The 15,540-nt window shown below is 38.9% G+C and overlaps 1 protein-coding gene across 1 annotated transcript in view; it reads left to right on the top strand.

Moving 5' to 3' along the window:
* Positions 1-15,540, top strand: part of ZC3H6 (zinc finger CCCH-type containing 6) — a 67,631-nt gene that overhangs the window by 19,553 nt on the left and 32,538 nt on the right. Inside the window, exons 2-3 of the mRNA XM_021087025.1 lie at positions 7,300-7,480; positions 11,485-11,607. Of these exons, the coding sequence (XP_020942684.1) occupies positions 7,300-7,480; positions 11,485-11,607 (304 nt within the window). The remainder of the gene's footprint in view (positions 1-7,299; positions 7,481-11,484; positions 11,608-15,540) is intronic.

Genomic DNA, 15,540 nt, shown 5'->3' with positions numbered 1-15,540 from the left:
GGGTACAGATAACTTACATAGAATTAAACAAAATATGCAAAGATCGTAATAGGACTATGGAGAATGTTAGGCTAATTGAAATTTATAACTTTGCCTGTGTATTTGTATAAAGTCCCATTCCTGAAGGAATTTGTATTTGGGTTGAGACTTTGAATGTCTAAGACTGACTTGGGGAGTAAACCACACCAAGTGAAAATTGCTATGGCTATAGATTGTCATTTAGAGATAAAAGCTGGGTTTCTCAATCCAAATACATTCCAGACGGTATAAGAATGTATTGGGGAGTTCCCGTCATGGCACAGTGGAAAAGAATCTGACTAGGAACCATGATGTTGCAGGTTTGATCCCTGACGTCGCTCAGTGGGTTAAGGACCTGGTGTTGCCATTAGCTGTGGTGTAGTTTGCAGATGCGGCTTGGATCCCACATTGCTGTGGCTGTGGTGTAGGCTGGCAGCTGCAGCTCCGATTTGACCCCTAGCCTGGAAACCTTCATGCCTCAGGTGTGGCCCAAAAAAGAAAGAAAAAAAAATGGGGTAAAGGATAAGGATAAAAGTGATTTGAATGCTGGTAGGTATCCAGATTTTATCACTGGTAATTTGTAAAGAGAAACTTTTCTGAAACAAACAAGATTAACCATCTAGGATATAAATGTTCAAGGTAGAGTTTGGGATAAGCATAAAAATCACAAAAACTCAGGCAGTCTTCCCTGACCCCAATATGGCCAACCAGTATTTTCCTTTGAGGGGGAAATACCTAGTTTGGGAGGTGTAAGGTAGGGAGTTAGGTTAAGGCTTAGTCAAGACGATCATGTGTAAGCTGTATAAGGTGTGGGAGACATGGGCACATCCTAGACCCAAGTAAGTTTTCTGTGATGCCTAGTTAGAGGTTCAGCCAGTAAGATTCAGTTTATTTCATCCAGAGACAGCAAATGCAAGATCAGCATGGGGTCAGCTCCTCATTCCCTTGTCCAACAAGATGACGCTGAAACCAAAGAGGCGAGAAGATCATAGGTAATGTGAGTGGTAGGACTGTGCTGAGCAACAGTTTCCATACTGCAGCTACAATTTTTTTTTTTTAACCTACAGCTATAGAGTAAGGTGTGGACAAGGTGGAAAATCTAAGCCCTCATTGGAACCAGGGAAGGTGGATGAGAGATTGCCTTATAGCAGCCCTCCACACAATAGGGAGGTGGGTGAGAAATAGCCTAGTAGCAGCTCCTCCCAAGACTGCCTTTACATACTTTGGAGGAACACAGAGCACCTGCTAAGGCTAAGGTCAGTCTGTGGTTGAGCCTTGCCCATGTGGCCCATATGGAGATATGTAAGGGTTCCAGGGCGCTGGTACAGAGCAGTTCCCCTGCATCATCACCTATGGTAAGGGAAGACTGACGGTGAATTAGAACAAAGCAGGAGAAGAAAAGTACTACCAGCAACAGTTAGCATCTAGAAAAATGTGTGTTCTATTGGTCTTGGGTCTTATAAAGCTCCAAAAAAAAAAAAATGTCTTTTCTTGTAGTGAGTATATCAGCTTATTCCCAGAAACTTGTGAACATGAATAATGTAACATCATCCAGGAGGACTACTCGTATAGTCTTTTATTGAGGCTTTAGTGTTTCTTTCTGAAGACTCAGTTTCTGATCTGTAGCTTGTAACAAGAGCCTTTAGGCAAGCATAAAGGAAAAGCAGAAACTACCTGAAAGGTAAAAATGAATGGTGCAGGTTAATTCCTTTTAATAGCCAACAATATCACAGTGGAGAAAATTAGAATTCTCTACTGAGAGTCGTATCAATTTATAAGAACATAGGGACAGTAATGGTTTTGACCAATTTGAGTCTAATTTATACCATAGTGCATTGTGATTTTCTCCAGTTGTCTCCAATCTAGATATTTAAATGTAGAGATAAAATATTTTTAAATTTTATTATTTTAAAAAATTATAGCTTTATTGTGATAGAATTCATCACCTTTCTCCCCTCCCCCCTTTTTTTGGCCACATACACAGCATATAGAAGTTCCCTGGGCCAGGGTTTGAATCTGAGTCACAGCTGCAACCTACACCAAAGCTGTGACAATGCCAGATTCTTAACCCACTGCACCACAACAGGAACTCCTAGAACTCACCTTTTAAAGTATACTGGCTTCGGAGTTCTCTTGTGGTTTAGCGGATTAAGGATTTAACATTTTCACTGTAGAGGCTTGGGTTGCTGTTTTGGCATGGGTTTGATCCCTGGCCCAGGAACTTTCATATGCTGAGGGCTTGGCAAAAAAAAAAAAAAAAAAAAGTATACTGGTTTTAAAATGTTCACAGAGTTCTGCAACTATTACCACTCTCTAATTTTGGACATTTTCATCACTCCTGAAAGAAACTACTTATTCCTCGTTATTCCCTCTAATCTGTCTTATGGATTTGCCTAATAAATTCTTTAAAAAATAAAATTGTTAAAAAACTTAAAATATAGAAGCAAACTATTGCCTTTGGAATGGACAAGCAATGAGGTCCTACTCTATAGCACTGGGAACTATATCTAGTCACTTATGATGGAGCAGGATAATGTGAGAAAAAAGAATGTGTATATGTATGTGTGACTGGGTCACCTTGCTCTACAGTAGAAAATTGACAAAACACTGTAAACCAGCTATAATGGAAAAAAAATCATTAAATAAAAAATAAAATATATTTTTATTAACTGGACAGTTATGTGTCCATCCATACATGAATATGACTCTTTCTAAAAAGGATATAATCAGAGTTCCCACTGTGGTGCAGTGGGTTAAGGATCCAGTGTTGCCGAAGCTGCAGCTTAGATTCAGTCCGTGCCCAGGAACTTCCGTATGCCTCAAGTGCAGCCAGAAAAAAAACAGAAATAAAAAGGACATAATCATTCTTTTGTTTTTACATTAGTAAAATGTCACCTATGTATAATTGACCTAGGAACTTTTTTTTTTTATTAAGAAAAATTATTTTGGGAGTTCCCTTAGTGGCTCAGCAGTTAACCCGACTAGGATCCATGAAGATGCGGGTTCGATCCATGGCCTCACTCAGTGGGTTAAGGTTCTGGCATTGCCATGAGCTGTGGTGTAGGTCACAGACACGGCTCAGATCCCGCATTGCTGTGGCTGTGGTGTAGGCCAGCAGCTACAGCTCCAATTCGACCTCTAGCCGGGAACTTCCATATGCCGTGGGTGTAGCCCTAAAAAGGGAAAAAAGAAAGAAAGAAAGAAAGAAAAATCGTTTTGGGTTTAGCAAATAAAACAACTTTCAGGGTAGTGTTGAGCTAGTTCAAAACGTAGAGAATGACAAGCATTCTTAATTACTTCTTTATCTTTTTGATTTTTCACAGAGCTAGATTAGCATCTAATACATTAGTTAGGAGCTCAATCAAGAAAGTTTTATTTTATTTTGGTGACAGAGCTAGAATTTGAATCCAGCTTTCTTCCCACTAAGGCTCCTCTTTCCATTATACCACACATGCTTTCCATATGTGCCCAAAGCTGATTTTTTAAAGCATTTGGAAGCAGTTCATAGAAGTTTGGATCATTGTTCTTTATTTCCTTTTTCTTTTCTTTTTTTTTAACCAAAGATAAATTTGCACATTTAAATTTATTATTGTATGAATGCTGAGATGATAAATAGGCTAAGGGAAAAGAAAGAAAAATTTTAAAGCTTTCAGTGTTTTATGTTTAATAGCAAATGTAAATGCCCATATTTCACAATTAATGTAAGATAGAACATAATTATATGCAGAATTTTCAGTTTGAGTACTCTCTGTATTTAAATAGCTCTAGTCAAAATGCTAAATATGAATTAGTGGTTTTAAGATATAAAAATTTTTAATGTTTAAGGGGTTCAAGTTGGAGGAGTGTGGTAGTAAAAGGATGAACACCTGTAGGTTTTGTTGGGTTTTTTGTTACTTGCATTTAAACTTTTACATGTAAATAGTAGAATACACATTTCTTGAATGAATTTTTTTGTTTTGCTTTTTTGTTTTTGCCACACCCATGGCACGTGGAAGTTCCTGGGCTAAGGGAGCGAATCCTGGCCACAGCTGTGGCAATGCGGGATCTTTAACCCACAGCACCACAGTATTACAGTGGGAAATACCTTAAATCAGTTTTTAAGAATTGATGAATTTGTACACATGAATATATATGTAGTAATCACCACATCAATCTGTACAGAATATTTTTAACACCCAGGAAGGCACTCCTTTTCTGTCAGTCATAACCCTCCAAGAGGTAGTCACTAGTCTAACTTACATTACTATTGATTAGTTTTGCCTTTTTTTTTTTTTTTTTTTTTTTCCTTTTTTAGGGCTGCACCTGAGGCTTATGGAAGTTCCTGGGCTAGGGGTTGAATTCGGAGCTGCAGCTGCTGACCTACACCACAGCCACAGCAATGGGCCAGATCCAAGCCACATCTGCAACCTGCACCACAGCTCAGGGCAACACCAGATCCTTAACCCACAGAGCAGAGCCAGGGATTGAACCCGAGTCCTCGTGGATACTAGTGGGGTTCAACCACTGAGCCACCCTTGCCTGTTCTTGAAGTGCGTGTAAGTGGAATCAAACAGTAGTCCCTTGTGTCTGTCTGCTTTTGCTTACAGTTATGTCTATAAGATTCATTTGTAATGTGTATAGCAATGTAGTAGTAATTCTTTTTCTTGATACTATTCCATTTATTTCTCCATTAATCTATTCCATTAATTATCCAGCACAATTTATTTACCTATTCATGCATTCACCTATTCATGGAGATTTGGGTTGTTTACAGTTTTTTTTATTTTTATGACTACAGCTGTTAAGAACTTCCTTATTCTTGTCTTTTGGTGAATATATGCACTTACTTTTTCTTGGGCCATAAGGTATTATAGAAGTTTAAAAGCTCAGAACTTTTACAATTAAAATAGACAGTATGCCGTGAGCTGTGGTGTAGGTTGCTGATGTGGCTCGGGTCCCGCGTTGCTGTGGCTGTGGCCGGCAGCTATAGCTCTGATTTGACTCCTAGCCTGGGAACCTCCATTTGTTGCAGGTGCAGCCCTAAAAAGCAAAAAAAGCAAAAAAAAGAAATGAGAGTTATTAGGGGAGTACTTATGATGGAGCATCTCACCTAAGCCTGGGTGGTCAGTGGAAGCACTGTGAAGAAGGGACGTCTAAACTGGGTCCTAAAGCTTGCATTGGAATTAGCCAGGTGAAGATGAGGATGTGGGTATTGAGAAGAGGAAGGCAGTGAGGGTTTTTAAGACAATGTTTAAAGCTTGGAGACTTGAGAAAGTAGCTGGTTAATCAAGGACTCAATTATAAAGGGACTTTTGGAGTCTGGGAGTTTTGACATCATCCTCAGGTCAGAAGGGAGTCATTGATATTATCCTTTTTATTATCAAAAACTTCAATCAAACACAGAATGGTAGCATGAATCCTCATACACACATCTCACAGTTTTAGTAGTTACCAACTCATGGCCAATCTTGTGGAGACCACTTCCTTCATCCCCACTGGATTATTTAAAACAAATTTGAGACATCACAATATTATTGAAGATTTTTAGTGGAAGAGTGGATTCATCAGTTTTGCATTTTGGAAATCACACATTCCTTGTAATTTTAAAGTATCTTTAAAAGGCACACACCGGAGTTCCCGTTGTAGCGCAGTGGTTAACGAATCCGACTAGGAACCGTGAGGTTGCGGGTTCAGTCCCTGCCCTTGCTTAGTGGGTTAAGGATCTGGCGTTGCCATGAGCTGTGGTGTAGGTTGCAGACGCGGCTTGGATCCCGCGTTGCTGTGGCTCTGGCATAGGCCGGTGGCTACAGCTCCGATTTGACCCCTAGCCTGGGATCCTCCATATGCCGCCAGGAGGGACCCAAGAAATGGCAAAAAGACAAAAAAAAAAAAAAAAAAAAACACACACCATAGTTTGCTTCTCATTTGTTTCCAGTCATAAAAGACATTTGTCTTTCTGCGTCATCATGTAATGTTTGTAGTAGTATGCATTTTTTTCAGAAGCAGGATTAAATATTAAAATTATTTTATGTATTTATCTTCCCATGTAAATCATTTGGTCAGTTTGCATTTTAAAATACTATTTGTGAACATTTGGCTTCTGTAACTATAAAAATGTCATAATCAATATAAAGGTTGGTTTCTAGGATTTAGCCTCCATAATAACAAAGATGTTAGTATTTGGAAAGTAGAATTAGATTTTTGATTTTACTATGAATGTTTTTCTATAGATTCCAAGTTGTGGCGTTTACTATTCTGCTGTTGTGATTTGGGTTTTATTACTTATGTACTTATTGAAATTTGTTTTCTTATTGAAGTTTACTCTGACATTGAGAGTTAATATACATTGCCTTCATTTTGAAGTTATTTTAAGCTGTCTATGGGCAAGAAATTTCTTCCTGTAGTTAGAGTATGCTTCCTAAAGTGTTTTAATTTTTTTCTTTGTTCGTTTCTTTCAGTTAGCTCAGTAGATGTTAATTATTGCAATACTACTTTGGGATGGTACTGCTTTCATACATTTATTTGTTTGTTTGACTCAAGTCAATGCTCTTAATTCAAATCAGAGACTGGCAAACAGTGGCTGCTGAAACTGCTTCTTACATTCTTGAAGGGTATTTTTAAAAAGAGAATTTGCAACAGAAACCATTTGTAGCCTGCAAATTTAAAATATTTATGGGAGGAGTTCCCATCGTGGCTCAGGGGTTAACGAATCCCACTAGGAACCATGAGGTTGCGGGTTCGATCCCTGGCGTTGCTCAGGAGGTTAAGGATCCCGAGTTGCTGTGAGCTGTGGTGTAGGTCCCAGACATGGCTGGGATCCTGCGTTGCTGTGGCTCTGGCATAGGCCAGTGGCTACAGCTCCAGTTAGACCTATAGCCTGGGAACCTCCATATGCCATGGGAAGCGGCCCTAGAAAAGGCAAAAAGACAAAAAAAAAAAAAAAAAAGAAGAAGAATCTGACTACAGCGGATCAAGTTTCTGTGGGGGTATGGGTTTGATCCATGGCCCAGCACAGTGAGGGTTAAAGGATCCAGCATTGCTATAGCTATGACATAGGTTGCTGTAGCATGTGACATAGATTCACTCCTGGCCCAAGAACTTCTGTATGTTGTGGATGTGGCCATAAAAATAAATAAAATATTTTCTTTCTAGCCCTTTATAGAAAAAAAATTGCCAATCCTTGATCTAAATGAAAATAACTAATTCTTTGTACATGCTTTTTTTTTTTCTTTTGGAAGTATTTCTATAAGATTCATTTTAGAATTGATGTTTGAAAATTAAAATTTTCATTGTGTTATACAGAGAAGATGGTGAATTAGAAGATGGTGAAATAGATGATGCAGGATTTGAAGAAACACAAGAACAGGAAGTGAAGGAGGATGAAAAGCAGAAAAATGAGAAAGTCTACAGAAAATCAAGGAAAAAACACAAGAAAGAAAAAGAGAAGAAAAAGTCCAAAAGGCGAAAACGTGAGAAACATAAGGTTAGTTAGAATCTATTTTTTTATCCTTTTGGTAAATTTTTATGAAATATAAAACACTGGAAATTAGAATCATTGCTTATTTTCTTAAAAAATACATGGATTAGATCTTTTTATTTATGGGATTAATAAATTTTCTGAACATAAAAATTACATGAATTATCTTAAAGATTTAAAAATAATCAAGGAGGAGTTCCTATTGTGGCTCAGTGGGTTAAGAATCAGACGGGTATCCATAAGGATTTGAGGTTGATCCCTGGCCTCACTCGGTGGGTTAAGGATCCAGTGTTTCTGCAAGCTGAGGTATAGTTCTCAGATGTAGCCAGATCTGGTGTTGCTGGGGCTGTGGTGTAGGCCAGCAGCTATACCTCTGATTCAGCCTCTAGCTGGGGAACTTCTATATGCTGTGGACCTAAAAAGAAAAGAAAAACAAAATAAAATAAAAATAATCAAGGTAATTTTAAAAAAAAATTTTTCTAGGGCCGCACCCGTGGCATATGGAGATTCCCAGGCTAGGGGTCTAATCAGAGCTGTATCCACCAGCCTACGCCACAGCCACAGCAACTCGGGATCCGAGCCTCGTCTTCAACCTACACTACAGCTCACAACAGTGCTGGATCCTTAACCCACTGAGCGAGGCCAGGGATTGAACCCATGATTCCTAGTCAGATTTGTTAATCACTGAGCTATGATGGGAACTCCCAAGATAACTTTTTTTTTTTTTTTTGTCTTTTTTTTTTTTGCTATTTCTTGGGCCGCTCCCGCGGCATATGGAGGTTCCCAGGCTAGGGGTCTAATCGGAGCTGTAGCCTCTGGCCTAAGCCAGAGCCACAGCAACGCAGGATCCGAGCCGCGTCTGCAACCTACACCACAGCTCACGGCAACGCCGGATCGTTAACCCACTGAGCAAGGGCAAGGACCGAACCCGCAACCTCATGGTTCCTAGTCGGATTCGTTAACCACTGCGCCACGACGGGAACTCCCCAAGATAACTTTTAATGCAAATTAGAATAAATCTTTAAATTGATTGAAGATTATATGCAAGGATACTGAAAGCTTAAGGAGAGAAAGTTTCATTTTCTGCAGCTACAGATTAACAACACGGGCATTGTCCATCCATTTATTTATTTATTCATTCAGAGGTATTATTGTGTGCTTGCTGTGGAAATCTCATGCTAGGGGTTATAGTAATGAATGAAACAGTCTCTGCTTTTATAGAAATTGCATTGCAGTGGGAAAGAGAGAGGCAATAAACAGTTGAAAAACAAATGCTATCACGAGAATAGCTGAGTGCTGGATACAGGATAGTGTGGATTGGGGTTAAGAGGAAGGGATACCTACACTATTGACAGAGAACTCAGAGAAAAGTCGGCAGCAGTGGTGGGATAGTATGGAAATTCTCTGAATTTCCCTTATAAAAATACAGCAATTAGGATAGCAAAACCAGAAATTCATTGCCAACATCTACCAAAAAGTGAAATAACATGTTATCTCCACAAACCTCAAAAATAAAAAAGAATAAGCCCAAAACACAGACAGCAACAAGACTAAAGCAGTTGTGTGTAATGAAGCAGAGAGAAGGTAAAGGAACTTCCAGAAAACAGGTTACCAGCAGGTATTCATGTCAACTGGAGGAGTCCCCAGTGAACATGGAAGGCCTGCTGGCCAAACTGAAAAACAGCAGTGGAAACTAAGAGGGTTCTTTACTGTTTCCCAATTTACACATGAGTATAAGGTGACCATGTAAAATTGGATGGTGCTGGAATAGTCTGGGCTTAACGAGCTCATAATAGTAATCAACTAAGTCTCTTCTAGGACAGAGTCCCACCCTGAGGAGATAACTGCTGGAAATAGAATCTAAACTGAGAGGACAAGAATAAAAGGGCTATGAAAGAAATGTCAGATAAAAGATGGGAGAAGGTAGCAAGGGGGGCCTATTTCAGAAGATACACAGCCATGTCATTTTTTTGGCTGCACTTGCAGCATATGGAAGTTCTTGGGCCAGGGATTGAATCTGAGCTGCAGCTGCGACCTGCACCACAGCTGCAGCAATGCCGGATCCTTAACCCACTGTGCTGAGCCAGGGATCGAACCCATGCTGCTGCACAGACACTGGATTCTTAACCTGCTCTGCCACAGTGGGAACTCCCACAGTCATGTTTTTTAATACTCCATGCTAACAACGGAAGAAATAACCCTAGAGAGTGAAGCTAGGAAAGTTTTCCTGGCCCATTCCCCCTTTTATACATGAGCAACAAAATTGCACCATGATCACATTCCATGTAAGTTATTATTTAAAAGAAGAAAAAAATAGAATAATATTAGAGAAATAATATAGAGAAAGAACGCCCACAAAACATGAAAAACTTTAAAATAACGTGAGATTATTATAAATCATGTTATTTAAAAAAATTGTTATAATCATGTTATTTATAAATATTATAAAATATAAATTGTTATTTAAAAAATAAATGTTATTTAAAAATCATGTTATTTATAAATCATGCTATTTAAAAATAACATGAGGGTGCTCAACCTGGGAAGGTAATTATTTTGATTTTTTTTATTTTTTAAAAATTGGGGGAGTTCCCGTCGTGGCGCAGTGGTTAACGAATCCGACTAGGAACCATGAGGTTGCAGGTTCGGTCCCTGCCCTTGCTCAGTGGGTTAACGATCCGGCGTTGCCGTGAGCTGTGGTGTAGGTTGCAGACGTGGCTCAGATCCTGCGTTGCTGTGGCTCTGGCGTAGGCCTGTGGCTACAGCTCCGATTCAACCCCTAGCCTGGGAACCTCCATATGCCGTGGGAGCGCCCCAAGAAATAGCAACAACAACAACAACAACAACAAAAGACAAAAAGACAAAAGACCAAAAAAAAAAAAATTGCATTCATATTTGAAAAAGCTTATTCTTTTTTTTTTTTTTTTTTTTTTTTAAGGGCTGCACTTGAGGCATATGGAGGTTCCCAGCCTATGGGTCAAATCAGAGCTACAGCTGAGGGTCTACACTACAGCCACAGCAACTCGGGATCCGAGATGAGTCTGTGACCCACACCACAACTCACGGCAATGCTGTATCCTTAACCCACTGATCGAGGCCAGGGATCGAACCTGCGTCCCCATGGGTACTAATCAGATTCTTTTCTGCTGAGCTATGATGGGAACTCCTGAAAAAGCTTATTCTTAACATTTGTCAGTCACTATCAATTACTCATGGTTCGCATTTCACCTTTGCTCAGTTTTGTGGATTGGATTTATTTTATATTTATAACTTGGAATGTCTTAGCATCCTTTAGATTTAGAGTATTTATGTAATAGATTAAGAACTCTAGGAGTTCCCATTGTGGTGCAGCAGAAACGAATCCAACTAGGAACCATGGGCTTGTGGGTTCTATCCCTGGCCTTGCTCAGTGGATTAGGGATCCGGCATTGCCATGGGCTGGGGTTTAGGTCGAAGATGCAGCTCGGATGTGGTGTTGCTGTGGCTCTGGTGTAGGCCAGCGGCTACAGCTCTTAATGGACCCCTACTCTGGAGATTTCCATATGCCACAGGCACAGCCCTAAAAAAAAAAAAATGACCAAAAGACTGAAAAAACAACAGAAAAAACCCCTCTAAAGCCATTTTAGGTAAAAATAGATTAATTCGTACTCTGTGTTCTTGGGCCTTTTTTGGTGATGAGGAACCAAGTTGATTTCCTTTAAGATTAGCTTAAATTTAAGATCACTTTAGAGTGCAGAGGTGCAGCATTTTCTGTTTGAAGTCTTTGGGCCAAAAGAGATGATAGGGAAAATCCCTGAGCAAAGAGGAAGATGTACTATTCTTCAGAAAATTTTAGAGAAGATGGGGTGAAGGTGGGCTTTGGAGCAAGAATTTTTCAGATAATACTTCAGAACCTACTAGGATAATATAATCTATTGATTGGCACTTCTGGCTGAAACAAGTTTTTCTAGTTACTAGTTAAGTATTCTTCCTTTTGTAAATGTAACATATTTGGTTTTTCCTTCTTTTAGTATAATTCTCCATCCAGTGATGATAGTTCAGACTACAGTGTTGATTCAGAGGTTGAACATACAGAAAGTTCCCACAAAAAAAGAACTGGTTTCTACAGGGATTATGACATTCCATTTCCTCAGGTATTGCGTTTATTTTTGTTGTCATAAAATACACATAACATAAAATTTACCATTTTAACTATTTTTCTTTTTCTAAAAATTGAACTATAATTGACCTATAACACTATGTTAGTTCCAGATGTACAACATAGGATTCAGTGTTTCTGTATATTACAAAATGATTACCATGGTAAGTCTGGTTACCGTCTGTCACCATACCATGTTATTACAGTATTATTGACTACATTCCTCATGTTGCACATTTCATACCTGTGACTCATTTATTTTGTAACTAGAAGTTTGTACCTCTTAAATTCTCTCACCTATTTCATTCATCCCCCATTCCCCTCTGGCAGCCACGTGTTTGTATCTATGAATCAGTTTCTGTTTTTTTTTAATGTTTGCTCATTTGTTTTGGCTTTTATTTTTTAATTTTTATTTGTTTATTTATTTTTTTGCTGTGCCTATGGCATGCAGAAGTTCCTAGGCCAGGGATCAAACCTGAGCCAACCCAAGCCATAGCAGTAACAATGCCAAGTCCTTTTCTGCTAGGCCACCAGGAAACTCCTGTTTTGGTTTTTAGATTCCACATATAAGGGAAATAATAGGGTATTTATCTTTCTCTGTGGAGTCATTTCACTTAGCATAATGCCCTCGAGGTCCATCCGTATTGTCACCAATAGGCAAGATTTCATTCTTTTTTATGACTGAGTAATATTCCATTGTGTGTATACTACATCTTTTTTTTACCATTAATCTACTAATAGACATTTGGATTGCTTCCATATCTTGGTTATTGTAAATAATGCAGCAGTGAATGTAAGGGTCCGTATATCTTTTCAAATTAATGTTTTTGTTTTCTTTGGAAAAATATATAGAAGCAGAATTGCTGGCTCATGTGATAGTTCTATTTTTCATTTTTTGAGGAACCTCCATACTATTTTCCACAGTAGCTGCAGCAATTTACCATTCCAGCCAATAATGCACAAGTGTTCCTTTTTCCTCTACATTTTCACTAACGCTTGTTATTTGTCTTTTTTATGATAGCCATTCTGACAGGTGTGAGGTGATATTCCTTGTGGTTTTGATCAGCATTTCCCTGTTAATTAGTGATGTTAAACATCTCATGTATCTGTTGGCTATTTGTTTGTTTTTGGAAAAATTCATTATATTCACCATTTAAAAATATACAATCCAGTGACATTAAGTATATTCACAGTTTTATGCAACCATTATTTCTATCCATTTCCAGAACTTTTTCATCATCTCAGACAGAAGCTGTGTGTCTATTAAGCCATAATACTGTATTTCCCCCTCCCTGCGTTCCCGGTAACCACTGTTCTACTTTCCATTCTATGAATTTGCTTGCTCAAGGTACTTCATGTAGGCAGAATCATACAGTATTTGTCCTTTTGTATCTGGCTTATGATAATTTTTTCAAAGTTCATCTGTGTTGTAGTATGTATCAGAATTTCCTTCCTTTTCAGGGCTGAATAATATTCCATCATATGTATCAACCATGATACATGTTTATCTATTACTCTGTTGATAGATACTTGGATTTCTTCCACCTTTTGACTATTATGAGTAATGTGGGGTACAGATATCTCTTTGAGACTCTGTTCTCAATTCTTTGGGGTATATACCTAGGAGTGGAATTGCTAGATGATAGGTTAATTCTACATTGATTGTTTCCCACAAAGGCTGCACCCTTTACATTTCCATTAACAATGCATGTTTTTCTGATTTCTCCACATCTTTGTCAAACTAGTTATTCTCTGGGGCTTTTTTTTCTCTTTCTTTCTAATAATAGCCTTCCCAATGAGTGTGGAATGGTATCTCACCGTGGTTTTGAGTTACGGCTTTTTTAAATTTTATTTTTCCTTTTTCTTTTTACAGCCATTCTGTGGCATACGGAAGTTCCCAGACTAGGGGTTGAATCAGAGCTTCAGCTGAGGCAACACTGGATCTGAGCTGCACCACAGTCATGGCAACACTGGATCTGAGCTGCATCTTTGACCTGCGCTGCAGCTTGTGGCAATGCCAGAACCTTAATCCACTAAGCAAGGCCAGGGATTGAACCCACATCCTCATGGATACTATGTTGGGTTCTTCACCCACTGAGCCACAATGGGAACTCTGGGTTATTGCTTTTTCAAGAGAAAAATTAAACTTTCTCTTTTTTGGGTGGGTTGGGGGTGTTGATGACTCTGATGGGACTCAAGAAAAATTAAACTTTTAATTTTTTCCTTTGCTTTCTGATATTTTGAAAGAATATTTTATTGGACATATGCTACAAATTTTCTTTTTTATTTTTATTTTATTTATTTATTTATTTATTTTTTGTCTCTTTGCTATTTCTTTGGGCCACTCCTGTGGCATGTGGAGGTTCCCAGGCTAGGGGTTGAATCGGAGCTGTAGCTGCCAGCCTACACCAGAGCCACAGCAACGCAGGATCCGAGCCGTGTCTGCAACCTACACCACAGCTCATGGCAACGCCGGATCCTTAACCCACTGAGCAAGGGCAGGGATCGAACCCGCAACCTCACAGTTCCTAGTCGGATTCGTTAACCACTGAGCCACGACGGGAACTCCACAAATTTTCAATCTTTGAAAATAAAGAATGCCTTGTGTATTTGTTTGCTGGGGTTGCTATAACAACATACCACAGACCTATGGCTTAAACAATAGCAATTTATTTTCTCACAGTCTGGAGGCTAGATCTTAAGTCCAAGATCCAGGTGCTGGCAGGATTGGTTTTGTCTGAGGGCCGTAGGATAGGATCTATTTAGGGCTTTCTCCTTAGCTTGGTCACCTTCTTGCTGCTTTGTCTCCACATGGTCATCCCTCTGCATGTGGACCCTCGGTGTCTTTTAAGGACAGCAGTCAGATTGGATTAGGGCCCACTCTAACATCCTCATTTTAACTTAGTCACTTCTTTAAAGGCCCTCTCTCCAAACACTGTCACATTTTTGAGGTACTAGGAGGTAGTGTTTCAACAAATGAACACTGTGCCATCTACCTCTTCACGTGCAAACGTTATTTAACATGTTTTATTTTGCTTTATTTTTTTTCGGCCGCACCTGTGGCGTATGGAAGTTCACGGACCAGGGATTGGATCTTAGCCACAGCTATGACCTGTGCCACATAACTCACTGCTCTGGGCTAGGAATCTAACCCAAGCCTCAGCAGCAACCCAAGCCACTGTAGAGTCAGTGCTGGATCCCTAACCTACTGTGCCTTAGCAGGAGGAGCTCCTTGATATGTTTTATACAGAAAAAATTTAAAACAACACGATATACTTTATATCTTTCTTAAGTTGCACTATGTGAACCAAGTCTTCAATATAAACATTATTTTGTGCCAGAAAAATCCTGATGCTCTCAGGAGCAGTGAGGGATATTCAGGTTTATGTGCATGTGTCTGAACAATCCCAGACTTTCTGAGTTCTGCTTCCTGCCATTCTGTCTATTGCTTGTCTACAAGAGCTCTATTCTTTCATCTCATTTGGTGTTCCTAATCTTTTGTGAGCTAAGAAACCAAAGTACTATGTCTGTTAGGGTTTTTACTACTGCTTTCTATTTTTCTATTGCCTTCTTTATAGTTAAGCTTGCTCAGTGACCATTGAGTCAGTGAGCTTTCATTAAAATAAAAAAATTATACTCTGCTTAATAATTTTATCTGTTTAGCTACATATGAGAATGTATGTATATATATATGCGTATACACATACTCCTTGTGTCTAGTGATTTAGCAGTGAATGGTGCTGCCATTTCTTAAGTGTTTCTTAGAAAATTTTAACAGCTATTCATTAGAATTATTTTTACCACCAATGACAGTTTTAATTTTTTTTTAAAGTATAGTTGATTCACAATGTTATACCAATTTCTGCTGTACTGCAAAGTGATCTCTAGTTCGTCAGTGACAAATTTTAAGTCAGCTCAGCAAAAACTG

The sequence above is a fragment of the Sus scrofa genome, chromosome 3, assembly GCF_000003025.6.
Source record: "Sus scrofa isolate TJ Tabasco breed Duroc chromosome 3, Sscrofa11.1, whole genome shotgun sequence".
Taxonomy (NCBI): Eukaryota; Metazoa; Chordata; class Mammalia; order Artiodactyla; family Suidae; genus Sus; species Sus scrofa.
This window is presented reverse-complemented; position numbering and strand designations above follow the sequence as displayed.